General features: G+C 41.2%; 1 protein-coding gene across 1 annotated transcript in view; it reads right to left on the bottom strand.

Annotated features, from left to right (window-relative positions):
- Positions 1-21,264, bottom strand: part of RERE (arginine-glutamic acid dipeptide repeats) — a 311,393-nt gene that overhangs the window by 158,040 nt on the left and 132,089 nt on the right. Inside the window, exons 5-6 of the mRNA XM_065421264.1 lie at positions 19,995-20,091; positions 14,162-14,266 (exon numbers count right to left, since the gene is read on the bottom strand). Of these exons, the coding sequence (XP_065277336.1) occupies positions 14,162-14,266; positions 19,995-20,091 (202 nt within the window). The remainder of the gene's footprint in view (positions 1-14,161; positions 14,267-19,994; positions 20,092-21,264) is intronic.

The following is a 21,264-nucleotide window of genomic DNA, read 5'->3' as shown; positions in this document are numbered from 1 at the left end:
CCTTTTGAATTTAAGGACAACCCAGGATCTACCCCGCCCCTTCTCCAAAGCCCCTCTCCACTCACTCCATCCCCCTCCCTCTCCATTGTTTGCTCTCCCCCATCCTCTCTCACTTTCACCGGGTTGGGGTTCGGGAGGGGGTGCGGGCTCTGGGCTGGGGCCGAGGGGTTTGCAGTGTGGGAGGAGGCTCTGGAGTGAGCCTGGGGCAGGGGGTTGGGGTGCAGGAGAGGGTGAGGGGTGCAAGTTCTGGCAGAGAGTTTAGGTGCAGGAGAGGGCTCCGGACTGGGGCAGGGTGTTGGGGAGCAGGAGGGGATACAGGGTGCTGGCTCTGGGAGGGGGGTCAGCACTGGGGTAGGGGGTTGGGGTGCAGGCTCTGGGTGGGGGGGGTCAGGGCTGGGGCAGAGTGTTGGGGTGCAGGAGGATGTACAGGGTGCTGGCTCCGGGATGGGGCTCAGGGCTGGGGTATGGCCTCCCACTGGGCAGCACTTACCTCCAGCGGCTCTGCACCCTGCCCCTCTCTGCAAGCACCGCCCCCGCAGCTCCCATTGGCCACAGCTCCCCATTCCCGGCCAATGCTTGCAGGCAGAAGCAATACGCGGAGAGAAACCCCTGCCCACCCCACCCCCGGCGCTGCGGGGCCATGCTGGCTGCTTCCAGGAGTGGCGTGAGGCCAGGGCAGGCAGGGAGCCTGCCTTAACGGCAGCCGTGCTACACCACCGGAGATCGCGATCGACTGGGAGATCCTCTAGGATCAACTAGTCGATCGCTATCAACCGGTTGGTGACCACTGTCCTAGAGGAATGACTCCTTGTCTGGGGCCTCCCCATCTGGCCTCCCTAAACCTGGATTACTTAAAGGGTCCAGGAAAGAACATGCCCCACCAAGGACATGGCTTGCTTTAGTTTCTGCTCATGTCATTTTAACCTGCCTTGCCAAGAAGATCCTCAAGTTAGCTAACATCCGAACAGAACTTTGAATACATACAGTCCTATCTACATGCTAAGTAATAATAATATTAAGTTCAGCTATTGATCCAGGTATTTAAAACGAACCCATTACCATTGTTTGTAAAGTGATCTGAGGTCCTCTGATAGGGGGTGCTATAAAAGGGGAAACAATTTATATTGTTCTACCAAACATGTAACGCTTTCGTAGGCACTATCACAATTATTGTTCCTGTATGGCTTTCCTCCTCCTCCAGAGACACAATGGCCCTGGTACATCAATGTAATTACACACATTCATCTGTAACACCTGGAGAAGGAGATGTAAGAATACAGAATGCAACACAGCACAGATAGAGAAAAAAAGCGATTGCTGGCCTAGGGCTAACACTGGAGAGGATAAGCACAACTCATTGGTTTTGAGTTGCTGCATCCTGAGAGCAAAAGGGTATGCGGTTCAGAGAGCTCTACCTCTTTCTCCGCTTCATTCTATTGGTGATAAGAGGGCATGATTGCAGTAAAGACACATGGGCACATTCTGCTTGGACCAAGACCCATGTCAAGCAAAAGCACTTCCCTGATGGTGGCAGGGAAGGTGGGCATGAGAGACAGAAAGTCTTTCTTCTATGACGACCCTGGGTTAGAAACCTCAAGATGGTTCTCCTTTGCGTTTAGCCAGTCTGGAGAAAACCCCACTGAGTCTGAGGAGGAAAGGGGGAGCGGTTGAAACTAAGCAATAGGGAAGAGAGCTGGAGTTCCAGAAGCTTTTAATTGGATAGGAGACAGCCAATCATACAGGGAGAGGAGGACACTAGGCTATTCAGAGGCAGCTTGGTGTCAGTGTGCTTTTATAATCATTTTAGAGTTGCAAGTAATATTGGGATCACTGAATAGATGTGATCAATGGTTAAGAGGTCACAAGATGTTCTATTGTAAATTGTCCCATTCGCAAGCAGGACGCTATGTTTATGACCCTATCTTGGTAAGATGTTAAGCCCCCTCAATTCCCCCGGACATCATGGAGGGGAGGGCACTCAGCACCTTGCAGGACTGTTTTTGTGCACACATGTATGGGAGGGAAATCAACCTGCCCTCATTCAAAAAGAGATACAGAGTCTCTCTGTGCTTACCCAACTGGGAACGACTTTCCCTGTGCATTTTCTATGCCATAATTAAATTGCCACCTCGGTATTTCTTTTTTACAAATGCTTGGTGATTTATCATGTGCTGGAGGATTTGTTTTATTTAAAACACCTGCCACGCCACATACATAGTGACACAAAATACGAGCACTAATTTTAAGGCTCTGATGTGAAGCACAAAAGCAAGTAAATTAAGAACCGAGGTGATCATTTCACCTTTCATACCTTCCACTGCACTACGCATTGTAATACACATAGGGCCAGACACTATTCTGAGCTCCCAACACTAACCGGACTCACAGTGAGTTAAGGAGGAAGACAAAGACAAAAGGAGTTTCTTTACTTTTGTCTCGTAATTCAGACTTTGAGTGTTATTTTAAACGTAGTTGGTGTTGATTTTCCTTTTAAGAAGAATTTTCTGGAAAAGGGCATCCATTATTAAACAACATCTCAGAGAATTCTATTTGGAAGTAATATCTTGGCATTCATTTGAATTTGATACATTTACAAACAAAACTATTTCAATTCCTCTCTTATGAGCCATTCTATTGGCAGTATCAGATTCAGGATGGGTCTTTCAGACCAGGGTTCCTGTATCAACGGAACTATTCTGATGCAAATACCAGCTTGCATGGGTCACTCCAGCTGTGAGAGAATATACTCTGAGTCCTTTCTATTTCACTGCAAGTTTGCACGGTCATGCTGAACAAAACTGCATTAGCCAGAATTTGGCTTTACAGCTCCTTCGAAAATCCCAGCCATAGCTCTTTACCACTTTATACCCATTGAACAGTTATCTTAATTGGATAAAGATAAATGATGACTTCGTAGGGTACTCATTAGCAAAACATCTGCACCTCTGAAGTACCCTGCTAGCACATGTATCCATGTCATGTGAAATTCAATTGTTTGGGTGCCTAACTCCATTAGGCTCCTTTGAGAATCCCATCCTATATATTTGAATAACTTCATGCACACTGCGCTGCTGTTAAAATAAGCAACTTCCTGGATAGGTTTCTCTCTCTCTCTCTCTCTCTCTCCACACACACACACACACACACACACACACACACACACACACACACACACACACACAAACCTTCACTTGGTTTCTATGACATGGATGCCCACACAATTCCCTAGGGAACATTGCAAAGCCTTCCATGGTGACAAAGCCTTTCCAGCATAACAAGGAGGGCATACACAACACTAACATCCCCTTCTACCTGACCCCTTCTTCATCCCCAAAGGCTAACACACTACTCTGCCCCAAGCAGAATTTTTATACCCCAAAAAGTGCCAAAAACTCCATGAAGTCCAACAGAAACTTTGATATTGCTAATCTATTTTACTTGACAGGTTCTCAAATACTATGACAATGGGTGGCACTATAAAACCCTAAGATAGATAACAAAGGTACAGTACCTTCATGAAAATTAAACAGTGCTTGCAACTTGCATGGCATGGAATCTAAATGGTTGTGCGTGTGTTAAACTGGGGATTTCAAATGTATTTTTAAAGGGCGAAAAGACCCCAGCTCACATATTTACATATTCCACTGCTTATCTTTGTTTAGTGGATGCATCTTGACCATGTAAGACACGGGGGACTAATCAAATGTATTCAAGGCCACCCCCATATTCTGAAGCCACAGCTACTTTAATGCTGCAGGGAAAATAACTACATTTAAATGAAGAAATATATGCAATGAATACACATTTGCCACAGTCATGCTCAGTAAGAAATAGTACAACTTAGCAATGTTTTTACAGCAACTTGACTTAAACTGGATTAAAAAGGAAACCTCGTAGAACTTCTAAAACTATCTTCCTCTCAATCCTACTCACTTTTCTTCAAAACCTCTACGGGCTTCTCTTTGCCTTTCACATCAATTTCAAGCTCTTGCCTTCCACGTAGAAGAATGTACAACTCCACTCCTACCTAACTCTCTGCTTTTCCTCTTACACACTCGATATTTGTGCTACAACCAAATCTCCCTTCTTTCTGTATCCTTTTCACACTCTTCCCCTTATACTTGGAACTCCTTCCATCTCCTTGTTGATGAAGAACCACCTTTTCCTCATTCAAATCCCTTTTGAAAAACTCTTCAATGTTAATCAGGTCCGGGTATTCCCTCCACCAATATATCAGTACATTTCTGGCAATGAGGTGCACACAAGTGAACATACTATTCCAGATGCAGTTATACCAGAAGGATGAGAGTATCTATAACCTCCTTGCCTGCGACATACCATACCACTTCAATGTATTCTTTCAGAGTTTCTCCAAAGTAGACAGATTATACCAGTCTGATGTGACTTACTCTAGCTCTTCTAAAGCGAAATGGAAAACTGCACTTCCATCAGGAAAACGTAACAGCACATTGAAAAAGTTCAGAAAGCAAATTCAGTTGGGATTTTTGCAGACTATTTGATCCTAATTTATCTGCAGTAAACATTCCTTACTGGCTGATAAAACATTGCATTTTCTATCGAGCTGTAGCTCGAGATACAACATCATTTTCCAAAATCAGAAGCAAATGTGAAGTGTAAAAGGAGAGGGGAACAAAAAGACGAACACATCTCTGTTCATACTGTATAGAATGATGCCATAGAAAAATATCAGATTATATATAATCAGATGGAATGAAAGTCACATCACTAAATATCTAGACAAAGAAACAAGGCTGCAAGGCAAACTTATAGACTCATAGAAATGTGAAAGTGGAAGGGATCTCGAGAAGTCATTAAGTCCAGACCCCTGCACTGAGGAAGGACCAAGTAAACCTAAATTATCCCTGACAGATGTTTAACCTGTTCTTAAAAACCTTCCATGGTGGGGATTCCACAACCTCTTTTGGAACCCTGTTCTATAGCTTAACTACCCTTAGTTAGAACATTTTCATAAATATCTAACCTGAATGTCCCTTGCTGTAGATTAAGCTGATTAATTCTTGTCCTCCCTTCAGTGGACATGGAGAACAATCAATCAATCAATCAATCGTCTTTAGAACGGCTCTTAATATATTTGAAGATTTATCAGGTCCCCCCCTCAGTCTTCTTTTCTCAGGACTAAACTTGCCCAGGTTGGTTGGTTGTTTAAAGCTTTCTGCATAGGTCCAGTTTTCTAAAACTTATCATTTTTGTTGCTCTCCTCTGGACTATCTCCACTTTGTCCACATCTTTCTTAAACTGTGGCGCCCAGCATTGGTTACAATACTCCAGCTGAGGCCTCACCAGTGCCAAATAGAGTGGGACAATTACCTCTCATGTCTTGCATACAAGACTCCTGTTAATACATCCCAAAATGATATTAGTCTTCTAGTAAATAAATAAATAAATAAATACATAAATTAATGGAGATATCCTATCTCTAGAACTGGAAGGGACCTTGAAAGGTCATCGAGTCCAGCCCCCTGCCTTCACTAGCAGGACCAAGTACTGATTTTGCCCCAGATCCCTAAGTGGCCCCCTCAAGGATTGAACTCACAACCCTGGGTTTAGCAGGCCAATGCTCAAACCACTGAGCTATCCCTCTCCCCCCATCACACTGACTCATGTTTAATTTGTGATCCACTATAACCCTCAGATCCCTTTCAGCAATACTTCCATCTAGCCAGTTATTCCCCATGTTGTAGTTAGAACAGTCAGATCAAAGGTCCATCTAACCCAGTATCCCGTCTTCCAACAGTGGCCCATGCCAGGTGCCCCAGAGGGAACGAACAGAACAGGTAATCAGAGTGATCCATCCCGTCGCCCATTCCCAGCTTCTAAATTTGATTGTGCATTTGATTTTTTTCTTCAATATACTTTGCACTTGTCTTTATTGAATTTCATCTTGGTGATTTCAGGCCAATTCTCCATTTTTGTCTCACTCTACTAGGGACTGGTGATGCCTCAGATGCAGTAGTGTGTCCAATTCTGGGCACCACACTTTAGAAACAATGGAGAAACTGGAGAGAGTGCAGAGCAGAGCAACAAAAATGACAAAGTGTTTAGAAAAGCTGACCCATGAGGAAAGGTTAAAAAAACTGGGCCTATTTAGTATTGAGAAAAGAAAATGAGGGCGGGGGATCTGATAAGAGTTTTCAAATATGTTAAGGACCGTTATAAAGAGGACGATGATTGATTGTCTCCATGTCCACTGAAGGCAGAACAAGAATTAATCAGTTTACTCTTCAGCAAGGGAGATTTAGGTTAGATATTAATTTAAATGTTCTGACTCTAAGGATAGTTAAGCGCTAGAACAGGGTTCCAATGGAGGCTGTGGAATTCCCACCATGGAAGGTTTTAAGAACAGGTCGGCCAACCCCTGTCAAAGATGGTTTAGAACAGAGGTCAGCAACCTATGGCACACATGCCAAAGGCGGTGCGTGAGCTGATTTTCAATGGCACTCTGCTGCCGGCCTGGGGTTCTGTCCGCCGGCCCCGCTCAGCCCGGCCTGCCTGGATGGATGGAACCCCAGGCTGAGCGGGGCCGGCGGACGGAACCCCACACCAGCAGCAGCTGAGCGGCTCAGCTTGCTGCCAGCCTGGGGTCCCGGCCACCGGCCCTGCTCAGCCCGCTGCCAGTCTGCGGTTCCATCTGCCAGCCCCTGTAAATGTAAAATGTATTACTGGCACGTGAAACCTTAAATTAGAGCAAATAAATGAAGACTTGGCACACCACTTCTGAAAGGTTGCCGACCCCTGGTTTAGATGTACTTGGTCATGTTTCAGCACAGAGGGTTGGACTAGATGACTTCTCAAGGTTTCTCCAACCAAACGTTTTTATTATTCTAATACTCGTTTGCTTCCTAACATCACAAAGCAATTGTGGACGCACATAAAAACTAAGAGCTCTGCAAGCAAAGAGAAAATATGTTGGGTCTCTAAATACACCAGGCTCCAATCTCTCCCTAAATTTCTGTTTTTAAAATTAATCTGTGCTTTGAAGACTTGATCATCATTCTGTTCCCTGATGCATAACAATGCCATGCAGAGTATCATTTCAAGACACGTGATTGTTATATCTGATTGTACAGAAATTAAATCTTTTATATTTCTGGTTTCCAAGTAATTAGGTTCAAGAGAGTCCGGACCTGTGTATAGTTTGCAGATTCCTGCACTAGCTTTAAATAAGGAGGGAAAAACAAGCTATAGTAAATGTATACAGTTTACTCCTGGAATTAAAGAGTAGATCCTGTATATTCACTGCAGGGGAGGAAGTACTGTGAAGGACAAAGCAATTAACACAAGCAGAACTTGAAATGATTCCACATTTTAACTGCATATTGTTGAGAATCAGCAAGTCAGAAAGTCTACTGTTAACACGAGTTTGCTTTTATACACACACATTTAGTTCAGTTCTAAAAGAAATGATGCATGTGTTTATCACACTGAATTATCTCTACAAAACTCCTGTGCTCTCCACCTTCAAAGCAAGAAAGACAGACAGACAGGCTCCCTCTTGTTTGGATTAGCCACTGACTAATTTAGCGTTGCAGAAAATAAGTGTTTGAAGGGTTGAGCAGGAAGCAGGTGTGCACCTGCCCACTGAACTTGGGCAAATCAACATGCAGAAGTCTGGGGCAGGCTGTTCCAGGATGTGGAATGTCTCGCACTCATATGCACAATACAATACAAAGGCAGACAGATGGTAGGCTGGGGCCCTGCACATGTGCATTAGGACAACAGACTGCATCAGAAACATGGTGAGATGGTGCAGGGTATCAAAGTATATGGGAAAGACAAGTGGGCATGCCTACCCAGAAAGTGCCCTTGACACAGTTCTCTTTCCCAGATGACAAATTCCTCTTCCCTCTCCTTCATAAATGTCCCATGCACTACACTCCATCCCACCCAATTCAATCCCCCTGCTGCCAAGCCCCTCTCCCATGCACACCTCAGCCACCATTTTGAGTATCAAAATGACAGTCATGTTCATTACAGACACAAGGTGAGCGAAGCAATATTTTTTATTTGACCGATTACTGTTGGTGAGATAAGTTTTCGAGCTTATACAGAGCTCTTCTACAGGGCAGACCTGAGGAAGAACTCTGTGTAACCTCGAAAGATTCTCTCTCTTACCAACAGAAGTTGGTCCAATAAAAGATAAATTACCTCACCCACCTTGTGTCTCTAATATCCTGTGACCAACTTGACAACAACATCGCAGTCACCTTCATTGGCACCCACATAAGCAATCTGCTAGAACAGGGCAACAAATAAATTAAATTCATCCCATGCAGTGGACCAGCAAAAGGCTTATGGACCCTTAAACTTTATTTAAGCCCTCCCAATTGCATCCCAAAAATTGCATCTGAACACCACAGAGCACATATATAGCGGTTTTCATTCATGTTTCTAAGTGCTTCAAAAACATGGTTAAGCATCATTATCCACTTTTTAGAGAGGAGAAATGGAGGCACGGGGAAGTAAAGTGACTTTCCCAAGGTCCCACAGTCATTGGCAGAACTGGGAATAGAATCGGAGTCTTTAAAGTCCTCATCCAACACCCGATAGGCTCTATTAAACTGCCTCTAAAGATTCGTCTACAATAGAAATGTTGAAAAAACTTGACATTGTTGCTATCATCAATTAGGTGTTCAGCTGAGCTGATGCTAGCAACGTTAGGAACCTTTGTATAGACAGGGCTTCTTCAACCGCCGATAGCATTTTTGGAACCATGTCAGTTAGATCTGTACCCAGCAGGCTAAGATTAAATGGTAAAAGACAACGTTAGCAGCCAATATCCTGCCTATCCTAGAGCTCCTAATGTTGCTAACACCCGTTCATATGAATTGATGTTAACAATGGTGGGAAATGTTCAGTTTCCCTATTGTAAGCAGGGCTTGAATGCACGCATTCTAATGTATACCAGAATTAGGATTGCGTGTATTTAAGCAACAACACACACCCTAAAAACAAGATTGCGTATTTTAACAACTAAGAAGCAGCAGGGTTCCACACACAGTCCTATTTATCTTTTACCAATTTAAATGCACAAGTTCATGTACCAAAACAAACTCATTTCTAAAAACCAAGAGTTGTGCGTACACGGTGTTCCACATTCTATTTCTAGAGTTATATTATTGGCTGCGGTAAGAACTAACAGCTGAATTAAATGGGAGGTAACGTACTGGGGAGCAACCACTTAAGCTAACGGAAGAAAAGTGGCATGGACAACAACTTGCTGGGCCTCACTGCTTGTTTTCACGGGCTGGGCTGAACTGAACTCTGGCTCAAATTCCAAGAATGGCTGTTTAATGCAAGCTGGTGCAGTTAGTGCTTTTGTAAAATGGTACATCAGTTCCAATTTGCTTTGCCTATTTATGCTTCTCAATTGAAATGTAATAGCTTTTGTGAGGGTTTTAAACCTATTTTGTTGCATATAATTTTCAAAAAACACAAAGGTCTAATTCTATTAACCCCACTGGCCTGCATCCTGACAGCACATACAGGTTCAGATGGAGCGGAAAAAGTTAAGCTATAAAATGGGCGGATGATGTCAGATGTAAACAAAAAGCACATGTTTTCAAAACTGAAGTCCCTGGGAGAGAGGCCCATTACAGAGACAGCAAGGTTTATTGGTGGCATTTTATTCAAAACCCCTTTTTAATCTAATGTTAACTCTTTCCTTCCACTTCCATCCTTATCTAATCTAAAAGTCTATCGTTTTATGCCTTCCATTACCTGGCACCTTAGCACCTCAGAGTGAGTTTAAATTAAGTCTGGTTATTTACAAAGGATCACAGTATTTTATGAAGGTCTTTTCGTCTAACAATAAACATTCAAGGAAATGCTGGTGCAATATTTAAAATTCTAATCAATATAAATAAATACAAAATATTTTTAATAGTCAAATAATTTACACAAATTTAATTAACAGAAAAAAAACAGATGTCATCACCTTGACAATTTACTAATGCAAAGCATGACCCTGATCCTGCAATTTGTAGAGTCCCAGAGATTTCAGTGGGACTCCATGCAAGTGCAGAGGTTACACTGCAGAATTGGAACTTACAAGAAAATGAAAAATTGGCTTCATTATTCATGACCACTGGAAATCAGAATGTTTGATCTAATTGTATGGCAAGTTTTATTGAGTTTTGATTAACTTAACCGTTACCTGAGTTAACATTAGTTAACTTAACAGGGTTAATAGCTATTAACCAAAACTCAAAATAAAAATGACATTTTGCAGCCCTCGGATTTCCTTTGCTTGCTAATGGTAAAAGGTAATTCTTTCAGTCCTACTTTATCTCAAACTGGGGTGCTCCTGTGAAGTAAAGTGTAACGATGTATCATTAAAATGGCAGAGCAGTTCCTTTCTCTGAATGAAGATACTAAACTATGACAAGTACTTCTAAAAATGGTTTTGAGCATAGGTTCTCGTTCTCTCTCTCTCTCTCTCTCTCTCTCTCTCTCTCTCTCTCACACACACACACACACACACACACACACACACATTCTTTATCTAGTACATACTTTAGCTGAGTGATTGTTAAAGTGCTTGGTATAACATGAACGTTCCTTTCCTAGTTGACTACGAGTTCAGTGACAGCTAGGAATATATTCCAGACCTACTTACTAACTTGCTTAACAGCTCAATGCAAGGTAGAAAATGTCAGTACCAACATCCAAGACTAATATTTTATTCTGATAATAATAATCCTGTTGATGTGCAACACCAACCATTAAAGTATAGCAAGGAATGGTTTACTGATGTCTGCAGGACAAAATTTGTCCCAGTGCATGAAGGAACAAGGATTCCGAAAACACAAATCACCACTGGAACTAGCTGTTCATCAATAAGACGCCCCTAATTTTCCCCCCACTAAACCCATGTTCAACAGGTTTTTAAAAGAGGAAATAAAGGACCAAATTTGCTTTCCTTTAAATGTTGAGAACCCTTTGACAGGCAAGAGCGCTCATCATTTACACACCACATCTTCACACTTTTAGAGTGCACGTCTGATGTATAAACCCTGGCAAAAGCTTTACCGCTTGCTGTACCTAAAATATAAATGAGAATGTGTTTCTTGTTATCTTGCTTCTGTTGGTTCTCCAAGAGCAAGCAGAAAACAGCTGGATTCTCAATATGCTGAGTTGTCTCTCAAAGTCCTTGAAAAGCACAAAGAAACTTGTCTTCAATAGTAAATGAGACAAACTCATTAAGAAAAAGACATGATGTATTAACTGTATACATGTATGTGTGGGGGGCATATTATACAGAAAGCATCCAACGACAAAGAACAAAATCTATTTGAAGAAGTCAAACTCCGCAGCTCAGGTATGTTACTTTTGGATTTACATTAAAATAACCAAAAGACATTCAACACCAATAATTATAATAAAACAGTCTTCCAAATCTCTGGATTGGTTAGGTAGACACATGGTCATGTAGGTAAGTAGCACTACCATATGGTGCAGATCTGCATCATGAACAGAACCTAATCAGAGCACAAATACCCTGCTTTCTAGTTGCATCCAAACAAAACATTGTGCATCTTTTATCATTTGAATGTAAGTGTCTACACCAGAAAACTGTGTTAAGGTCAAGTTGGGTTTTTAATTAGCTAATCTTGATATACCCGTAATCTTTATCCTAGCATGGACATACTGCGATGCCTTTACCTTGATGGAGAGGTACACCCTGACCTGGGCAATCAAGATAAAGCATTGCAATGCATCCACACTAGGAAGTAAAAGTTGTGATTAGAGCAAAGTCAGTCAAAACACTCAGCCTAACTTCAACCCATTCTTCTAGTGTAGAAAAGCACTAAAAAGGCACTGAGCAAAAAGTGAATATCCTCAGAAAAGCCGGTGTTTTAAAAAAAAAAAAAAAAAATCTGGCTGGATCCAACCAGAAAAACACATTTTGAAACAGGCTATTGTGAGTAATTAGCTGCTTTATGTTTGTACAGTGCTTTGAAAAAGTAAAGTGCTATGCAGTGGTGTTATTTCAATCATCCTCTCAGTGCCAATAGTTTTCAAACAGCCATGAGAACATCATCACCTGCTTGCTCTACACAAACTGCACTGATCTACTTAGAGTCACACACGTGACATTTCTCAGGGAAAGCTAGCAATTTGCTATTAAATGCAAAATTTGAATATGAATAGAAATAGTTCACTACCTACACCCCCAAAAATAATTAAATTAATTGACAAGAAAAAGCGATAGGAGATGAAAATTGAGAGAGATGTTTGATGTTTAAGTTAACAACATCACTTCAATGTCATCCACCAAGGTGTGCCCTGACAACACATTCCTTGCCGTATCACTGTGCTGAAATGAAACACACAAGCTCTCTGTACTTTCACATATAGCGTATTAGAAGGTTTCTGTAAACATGATGGGATTTCATGTCTTTTTCCAATTCTCAATACTGCAGATTGGATACAATGCACATCTTAGGACCTAATGCTGCAAACACTCCTTATGCATGTAGGAAATGCTAAACCAGTCTGATAACCTATTTAAGATGAGCGGCCAGAGGAAGCTACAGGAAACCTCACAACAGACAATTATTCAATAATCTGCTCACACGGGGAGTTTCTTTCCAACTGCAGGTACTTAGTTTCAGCTTATGCCCTGAAACATGAAGATTTATATTCTTATAAACATTTAATCTAATGTAACAATGGGTGTGTATTTATTATCCACGTAAATGTCTAATCCCTATTTAAATCCTGCTTGCCTTCAACAAAATCTTGTGACAATGAGTTCCACAAGTTAATTATGTAGTATTAAAAAGCATATCCTTCATCAGGGCATAGTGGGTACTAGTCACTGTTGTGAGTTACTACTCCTGAAACTAAGGGCTTCTCTTCACTACTGGGGAGATCGAGGCTGCTGCAACTGATGCAGCAGGTGTCGACTTAGTGGACCTAGTGAAGACCCAATAATTGACAGCAGAGCATCTCCCGTTGACTCAGCACAGTGAAGACACCGGGGTAAGTCGACCTAAGCTACGTCGACTCCAGTTACGTTATTCACGTACCTGGAGTAGTGTAACTTAGGTCAATTTATCCCAGTAGTGAAGACAAGCCCTAAGTGTTTTACAGGACTAGGCCCCTAAATTTTTCTCTCTCCAGGGCAGGGAAGGGCACATGCTTACTTGATGTCTGCAGAGCATCATGTATGTTTACAGGACTATTTGAATGATGTTAAATAAAATAGTAACCGTGTTTTGGTTGTAGTAACTGATGGAGGTATCAACTAAAATCAGTTTTAAGACATCCTGTACGGGTGATTGGAGACACACAGAGAAAAGGTTCAGGGAGCTGAATGTGTAAGACTGTTGAACGCAGCTTCTCCCCGACGTACACCTGTTTCAAACAGGCTGAATTCTGTTTTGTGCCTCTAATTTGTTCTGGCAAGTAGATCTGAGGTAGGGATTGTGCAGAAGAGCTCCGTTCAGTCAATTATCTACGTCCACAGTGATGACCCCGCTCCCATGCACTGCCACACTTGCAGGAGACCTTACAATTGACAATATACAATTGCAACGCTACTTATAGGAAAACTTGTGGGTGTTGTTGGGAATGTGCATTTTCCCAATGAGAGACTTGCAAATGCCGGTTAATGCTCACATTCTCTCAATTTTAACCAAAGTTCAAAGAATGTGCTTTAAGGTTCATTATCTCTCCAAAGGGATGTTATTAAAATGTCACCACATGCTGTGGAGCCTTGTAATTCACTGTGTCTTATTTTTACTTAATACATGGACCCTATAAACACCTTCCTCCAACCTTTTCTCTATACTTCTTCTCTAAACACAAATATCACAGACCTCCCCATTCTCCTAGTCTCTCTTCCCCCAGCAATAACACAACCCCAACCTTCAGTAGCACTTCCAGTGGGCATCACAGGCCACTGCTGGTGTCAGAATTATTGATTATAAATTGCTTTTTGCCTTTTACATGCATCACCATCTGCGCACATACATTATTCACCCTTTTCCCTTCTCTATCTACATCACACTTGAATCCCAGGCTTTAATTCTTTTCTTTCCTGTAGCAGCTGGCATATTCTTACAACACACCAATCTCTGGTAAAACTTTCCATTAGCCAGGGTGACTCACTTACCTTGTCTCTGGATTGTAGCCCAATATGTAGAAAAATGAATCCACTCGGGCTTTAAACTCTCTAGCAGCAAATATGTCAGAGAAATGGGAGATATTACACTTCCCTCTGAAAGGAAGAGAACAAATGGTATTAGAATCCCATGCTGGACAACATTCATTTAGATAAGCATCACTCCACTTCGGAAATCAGTCAAGGGATGCATTGTGCTCTTGCAGGTGCCCAAACTTCATAATAATGCAAGATCCAACCCTACTATCAGTGACTTCCAGGCAAATTCTCCCATTAACTTCAATGAGAAACATTCATTAATCTTATTCAGTCAGGACCCTCTCCAGGGCAGTCACAAATGAACAGGATATACCTTTAAACAGAAAATCTGCCCCAAACTGCAATGTTTAAAATGTTGAACATCCCTGCTCCAGCCCCTGGCTTTAATCTCTCTTTTTTCTTTTTAATAATTAACTGTTTAAAGCTGATGTACAAAATTCTACTATTCATTAACTAAGAGGAGTGGTTTTTGTTTTTTTTAATGGGCGAGTAAAATGACAGTCTTAATCACCACCCTCCTGAGACTGGTGAGTACACTTGGTGTTTCATCTAATAAATTTTCAAGACAACCTCGTAAGTATGCTTTAACAATTTTCAGATCAAAAACAAATTAATTGGCTAAGTATTTTTAGCAAGATTGCACTGTAAACAATATAAAACAATAGAAGTTCATAGATTCATAGATTCTAGGACTGGAAGGGACCTCGAGAGGTCATCAAGTCCAGTCCCCTGCCCACATGGCAGGACCAAATACTGTCTAGACCATCCCTGATAGACATTTATCTAACCTACTCTTAAATATCTCCAGAGATGGAGATTCCACAACCTCCCTAGGCAATTTATTCCAGTGTTTAACCACCCTGACAGTTAGGAACTTTTTCCTAATGTCCAACCTAGACCTCCCTTGCTGCAGTTTAAGCCCATTGCTTCTTGTTCTATCCTTAGAGGCTAAGGTGAACAAGTTTTCTCCCTTCTCCTTATGACACCCTTTTAGATACCTGAAAACTGCTATCATGTCCCCTCTCAGTCTTCTCTTTTCCAAACTAAACAAACCCAATTCTTTCAGCCTTCCTTCATAGGTCATGTTCTCAAGACCTTTAATCATTCTTGTTGCTCTTCTCTGGACCCTTTCCAATTTCTCCACATCTTTCTTGAAATGCGGTGCCCAGAACTGGACACAATACTCCAGCTGAGGCCTAACCAGAGCAGAGTAGAGCGGAAGAATGACTTCTCGTGTCTTGCTCACAACACACCTGTTAATACATCCCAGAATCATGTTTGCTTTTTTTGCAACAGCATCACACTGTTGACTCATATTTAGCTTGTGGTCCACTATAACCCCTAGATTCCTTTCTGCCGTACTCCTTCCTAGACAGTCTCTTCCCATTCTGTATGTGTGAAACTGATTTTTTCTTCCTAAGTGGAGCACTTTGCATTTGTCTTTGTTAAACTTCATCCTGTTTAACTCAGACCATTTCTCCAATTTGTCCAGATCATTTTGAATTATGACCCTGTCCTCCAAAGCAGTTGCAATCCCTCCCAGTTTGGTATCATCCGCAAACTTAATAAGCGTACTTTCTATGCCAATATCTAAGTCGTTAATGAAGATATTGAACAGAGCCGGTCCCAAAACAGACCCCTGCGGAACCCCACTCGTTATGCCTTTCCAGCAGGATTGGGAACCATTAATAACAACTCTCTGAGTACGGTTATCCAGCCAGTTATGCACCCACCTTATAGTAGCCCCATCTAAATTGTATTTGCCTAGTTTGTCGATAAGAATATCATGCGAGACCGTATCAAATGCCTTACTAAAGTCTAGGTATACCACATCCACATCTTCTCCCTTATCCACAAGACTCGTTATCCTATCGAAGAAAGCTATCAGATTGGTTTGACATGATTTGTTCTTTACAAATCCATGCTGGCTGTTCCCTATCACCTTACCACCTTCCAAGTGTTTGCAGATGATTTCCTTAATTACTTGCTCCATTATCTTCCCTGGCACAGAAGTTAAACTAACTGGTCTGTAGTTTCCTGGGTTGTTTTTATTTCCCTTTTTATAGATGGGCGCTATATTTGCCCTTTTCCAGTCTTCTGGAATCTCTCCCGTCTCCCATGATTTTCCAAAGATAATAGCTAGAGGCTCAGATACCTCCTCTATTAGCTCCTTGAGTATTCTAGGAGCTAATAGTTGCAACAACACAATTACTTTTTCATCAGGAATAACAACACCTACCAAAGGTTTTGTTCCATCTGCCCACAGAGGCCTCTAGATTGGCCTCTAATATATAATATGCCCAGTATAAAACCCTGCTTCCCATTACCTCCTTAAAGATAGAAAAGTTAAGAAATTTCTTTATAAATTTTGCTATACAAAGCACTCATCTTTTGTTCTCATTAAGGATAGCCACAAAGGGAATTATGCTGCAAAATGTTTCACTCTCTGCTGTCTTGCTCATGGGTTTGTTAAACAGTTTAGTTCACAGAAGCTGCTGTAAACATTCTGTAAAAAACTGCACAGCAATTTAGAGCAGTGAAGTAAATCAGACAGCTCAGAAGAGGGCATCAGAGGGAAATGGCTAATCAACTAGAGAGACTTACACTTATCACAGGTATTTGTGGGTAGATGTTTGCAGTTGTATTTTACCTGCAAGTGGAGACTACCGAGACTAGTGAACCACAAGACTACCTTTCTTTTCAGCAGTGTAAATATCTTTAACATTAAGGCCTTGGCTACACTCAGGAATTCCCAGCGCTGCCATAGCAGCGCTGTGAAGCGCGAGTGTAGTCGCGCCGCCAGCGCTGTGAGAGCTCTCTCGCAGCACTGTGAGTACTCCACCTCTCCGAGGGGAATAGCGTGCAGCGCTGCGAGCGAGCATGAAGCGCCGCAGGCTCTGATTACACTGGCGCTTTACAGCGCTGTACTCGCTGCGCTCTGGGGGGGGGCGCGTTTTCACACCCCTGAGCGCAGCAAGTTGCAGCGCTGTACAGCGCCAGTGTAGCCAAGGCCCAAAAGAACAGAAGCAAGCATTTCCTTCCATTTGTGAGTCACTGACCATTCATTCCTCTAGATGGACCATCACTAGTAACAATAATACTCTGCATTTAATTTCATCCAAGGATCTCAAAGCTCTTCACAAACATTAACTAAGCCTCATAAAAGCGCTGAGGTTGGCAAGTGCTATTTTACCTACTGTATTCTGGGCTCTTTTGCCTATTTTTGGTCTCTGTAGAGACAGTAGCAATGTTTTACACTTGAAAGGCTGCAGTGGAAAACTTATCAGGACACTAATTGGTTTCCTTCTGCAACCCTTTCATGGGCAAAGCGCTTCTGAAAGTTCCATCAACCAAATGTGGCTAAGAATGGCAATTTTTTTCTGCATCAAGCTCTTTACCCACATAGGCTACTGCAAAGACAAAAATGACTAGGGGACCAGTTCTGCAATTTTACTCTCATGAATATTCTCCAAGAAGTCAACAGGACTACTCATGTGAGGAGGAGTTACATAATCAGACACTAGGATTGCCTAATTCTCAGCTTCTGCAGCCAGAGGCAAAGCAAACATTTATTTCTTGGTCAGCGGTCATCAGACTGCAATGCAATGTTAAAATCCTCTGCAGTTTAAATCAAACCTGTAGCCTTCTTGAAGCATTGACAATCCTGTTCACTGCTCATTTCATCTTAATTTCTTGAAAAGAGAGCTAGGGAATTAAAAATTGGTGGTATTTGTTTTCATCTTTCACAGGAAATTTTGATCAGATAATTTTAAGGCAGATCAAATTTTTCTAAACCTTCCTTTGAATAATGCCCCAAGACAATTCACCTGGTACAGTAAATAGTAACTAAAATCAAGAATATGCATTTATCCAGACACATAAAAGCAATACAATATTTTGATCATGGAATTTTATGCAGGTAATATTAAGTATTGCTACTGAAGTAAAAGACAATTGTGTTTATTATACACTTACATAGTGTTCCATAAGAACTTTCCAATTAAAGTTTTCTATTGATCAGAGCAGCGGACTGGGAGCTGGGATACTTGATTATATTTCCTACTCTGTCATCAGCTTTCTGTGTAGTCATGGACGGCCATCTGCATGGAGGGCATGGTAATGTTCTAATTTATTAAATTAAATTTAAAATTAATCTTTTTTCTGGACTTCCCAATGTATCTAGTCTTCTCTATTTTGTCATTTAGGTTGTCAGATCATCAGGGAAGTGACACTCCTTATATCTGTGTCTTGTAGACAGCTGTGAAAATTACTGGCACATAGTAAATGCTACTAGCTAGAGGAGAATGAGTGGAAAGGATGCGCTCAGTTCTTTGCTATGTAAACAAATACGTTCCTGAACGTCAACATTTAGAAATGTAATTAGAAGCTCTGTTTCGTTTTTCAAAAGAGCTAGTTTTAAAATACAACTGATAAACATTCATATAAGAATTGCCACAAATGGAAGAGGTAAGCCATAATGGAAATAAAACTATAAGCCAACAGGAAGTGTAGTCTAAAGAGTCATTTAAAATATTTTCATGGTGAATATTTTCTGAATCCCATCAGTCTTTTGTCTCAAATTAATCTATGAACTTTTTGTGTTTCATGTTGCCTCCAATTTGTTCTGGGTTTTATTTTATTTATTTATTTTTAAATAGAGGGGGAAGAGAATGAGAACACAGAAGAGTCTACAATACTCTCAGGGGAAATTCCATACACATGTTTCAGTTTCTCAGTGTCTAAGATGACAATTAAATTTACAAGCCTGGTTTCAACAATCCAGCCAGCCTCACATTAGCTAGCTCTTCTCTCCAAGTATGTCAATTTAATATGGGAAAGCTACCTTCCTTGAGACACAAAAACCACTCTGGAGTTTCAGGAAGATTACAGCACACCACTGGAATGTTCTGAGTTTATCTAAAATCCTGTAATAAGTCAAATAAAAGATTTTTTTCACCTCCCCTACAGCACAAGTTGCAGCTAATTTGCCTTGAAGTAAAGGGCTTCAGAGAAGTGGCTTTGAACAAAGAAAATGTCTCCAGATGGTTTTACTGAAACACCATCTGAGCATTATTATCAGGGAGATTATTCAGTTCACATTTTGACAATATCCATGCACTCTTCAGCAAGCTGAAAACTCGATGGATGCCAGTAAAAATAATGCCTTAGTATTTCTATCAGAAAACATTTGTAAGTAATGGTGTCTCCCCCTTTGCATGGTCAAAGGTTAGCCACTTAAGTTAAAAACTAACTGGGCAAAGAGAGCAGCAACCCCTGGGGAAGGGCAGATAACAGAGAACAATACAGGGGTCCGTTACCTCCTCTGTTTATACAGCTACCTTTTAATGGAGCTCTCAACTGAGCTACAATGATTTCTGCCTCAGAGCAAAAGTCTTTAATGCAATTTATCAGAGCTGCACTAACAGTCATTTTGCAAAGGGAGGTTATTGTTAATGGTGAAATGAAACAGAGAGGAAGGGAGGGTACCATTTCTACAATAAGTAGCAATAATCTAAATTTGCAATGATGGGAAACAATATCTTCTGAACACCATAGATTAGCTGAGATTAAAATGAGATTTTTAGAATCACAGCTTCTTTTCAAATTAGAACAGATAACACAAGTTAATTATTGCATGTGGTGAGGAGCCTGAGCAGTATGCTAATGCTCCCAAACAGAAAAGGACAAAAGACAGCTCTCCTCCTCTGTTCTAAGATTTTCAGTGCTATTTTTCCTCCCTGCCAAGCCTGATGTGGGATGCTGCACCAGGTTTTCTGTCACTTACCTAAGGGCAGCAGCATGATAAGTGTCAACATAATCTGAAATGAAGAGCTCTCGATTCTTGATCACTGGATCTGTAATAACAAGCTCTCGTCCAGAGTCTGAAAAGAGAACAACACATTAGCTGCAGAGTCCCAAAGCATCTACCTCTGCAGATTCACAGGCACTTTGTATGTTGAAGCCTGAGGTTAATACTTTCTTGAACACACACAGTCAGAGATGTTAAGATTATACCAACATTAAAAATATAATTTTAAAATAGGGTTTTCTGTGGCACTCACTACAATAATACTGAGCAACTCACAAATATTAACGGATTTGTGCTCCCCGTTTGGTATGGAAATACTATTAGCCCCATTTTATACAAGGGCTGAGGAGCTTTCCCTTTGTACCCCTTAAGAAGTGTGCAGGAAGGGAACAGCTCTTTTGGGCACGGCAGGAGAAAGTGCCTTGTCTCTACAGAGCAAGCACCTTCTTCTCTAACCTCTCATCCCCACCTGCTCTGTCTGTTAGACAGTCTGTTCTATACAGTTTTACATGCCGGAGTTTTCTAAAATTTTATACATCATCATTTTGATCAATATCTGTGCGCTGAAAGTCAGTGGTGTCATTTTGGCTGTGAAGAACATTTGTTTTCATGTTTTAAAATAGGTAGTTAAAATCCAAAATGCAACCTTGACTATCGAGTCATCAATGATGCCTTTAATAATCCCTACTTAAGAACATAAAAATATTTTTATACGCACAGACGATACTACTTAATAGAAGGCATAAAGCTATGAAAAATGTGGGCTTTGGCCTTGTGCCCATATTTCCTGGGTTAGAAATTTAAACTGAACCAGTGAGAGTGAATCATTAGACTCATGCAGATTTTACTACAGCACATACAAAAACGACCCTCCTAACATCACCATTAAAGAGAAAATATTCATAGATTTATACCACTATATGCCAATCTATTTGGATACTTAAATATGAGTGGCAGTGTTCCATTTTTAAAGCATGATTTTTTTTTTTTTTGATATCACAATTCACCTCCAAAGGTTTTCAGTGTTTTTGAGGCTGCCCCAAGGAAATTTCCAGCTAGGAAGAGTGGAATCAAGTTTTATGGCTGTCTTGAAGCCCAGGCAAAAATGATCCTGGAAGATTTAAGAATTCCTGTCTCTGCCACTATTAGGAAGATCAACAGTTTATTATTGTGCAGCTGGGATGGGACGTCAGAGGATGGAGCACTCGACAATTGCTCTGTTCTGTTCATTCCCTCTGAAGCATTT

Source organism: Emys orbicularis, chromosome 22 (assembly GCF_028017835.1).
Source record: "Emys orbicularis isolate rEmyOrb1 chromosome 22, rEmyOrb1.hap1, whole genome shotgun sequence".
Taxonomy (NCBI): Eukaryota; Metazoa; Chordata; order Testudines; family Emydidae; genus Emys; species Emys orbicularis.
The sequence above is the reverse complement of the archived record's forward strand: the minus strand, read 5'-3'. Positions and strand labels throughout refer to the sequence as shown.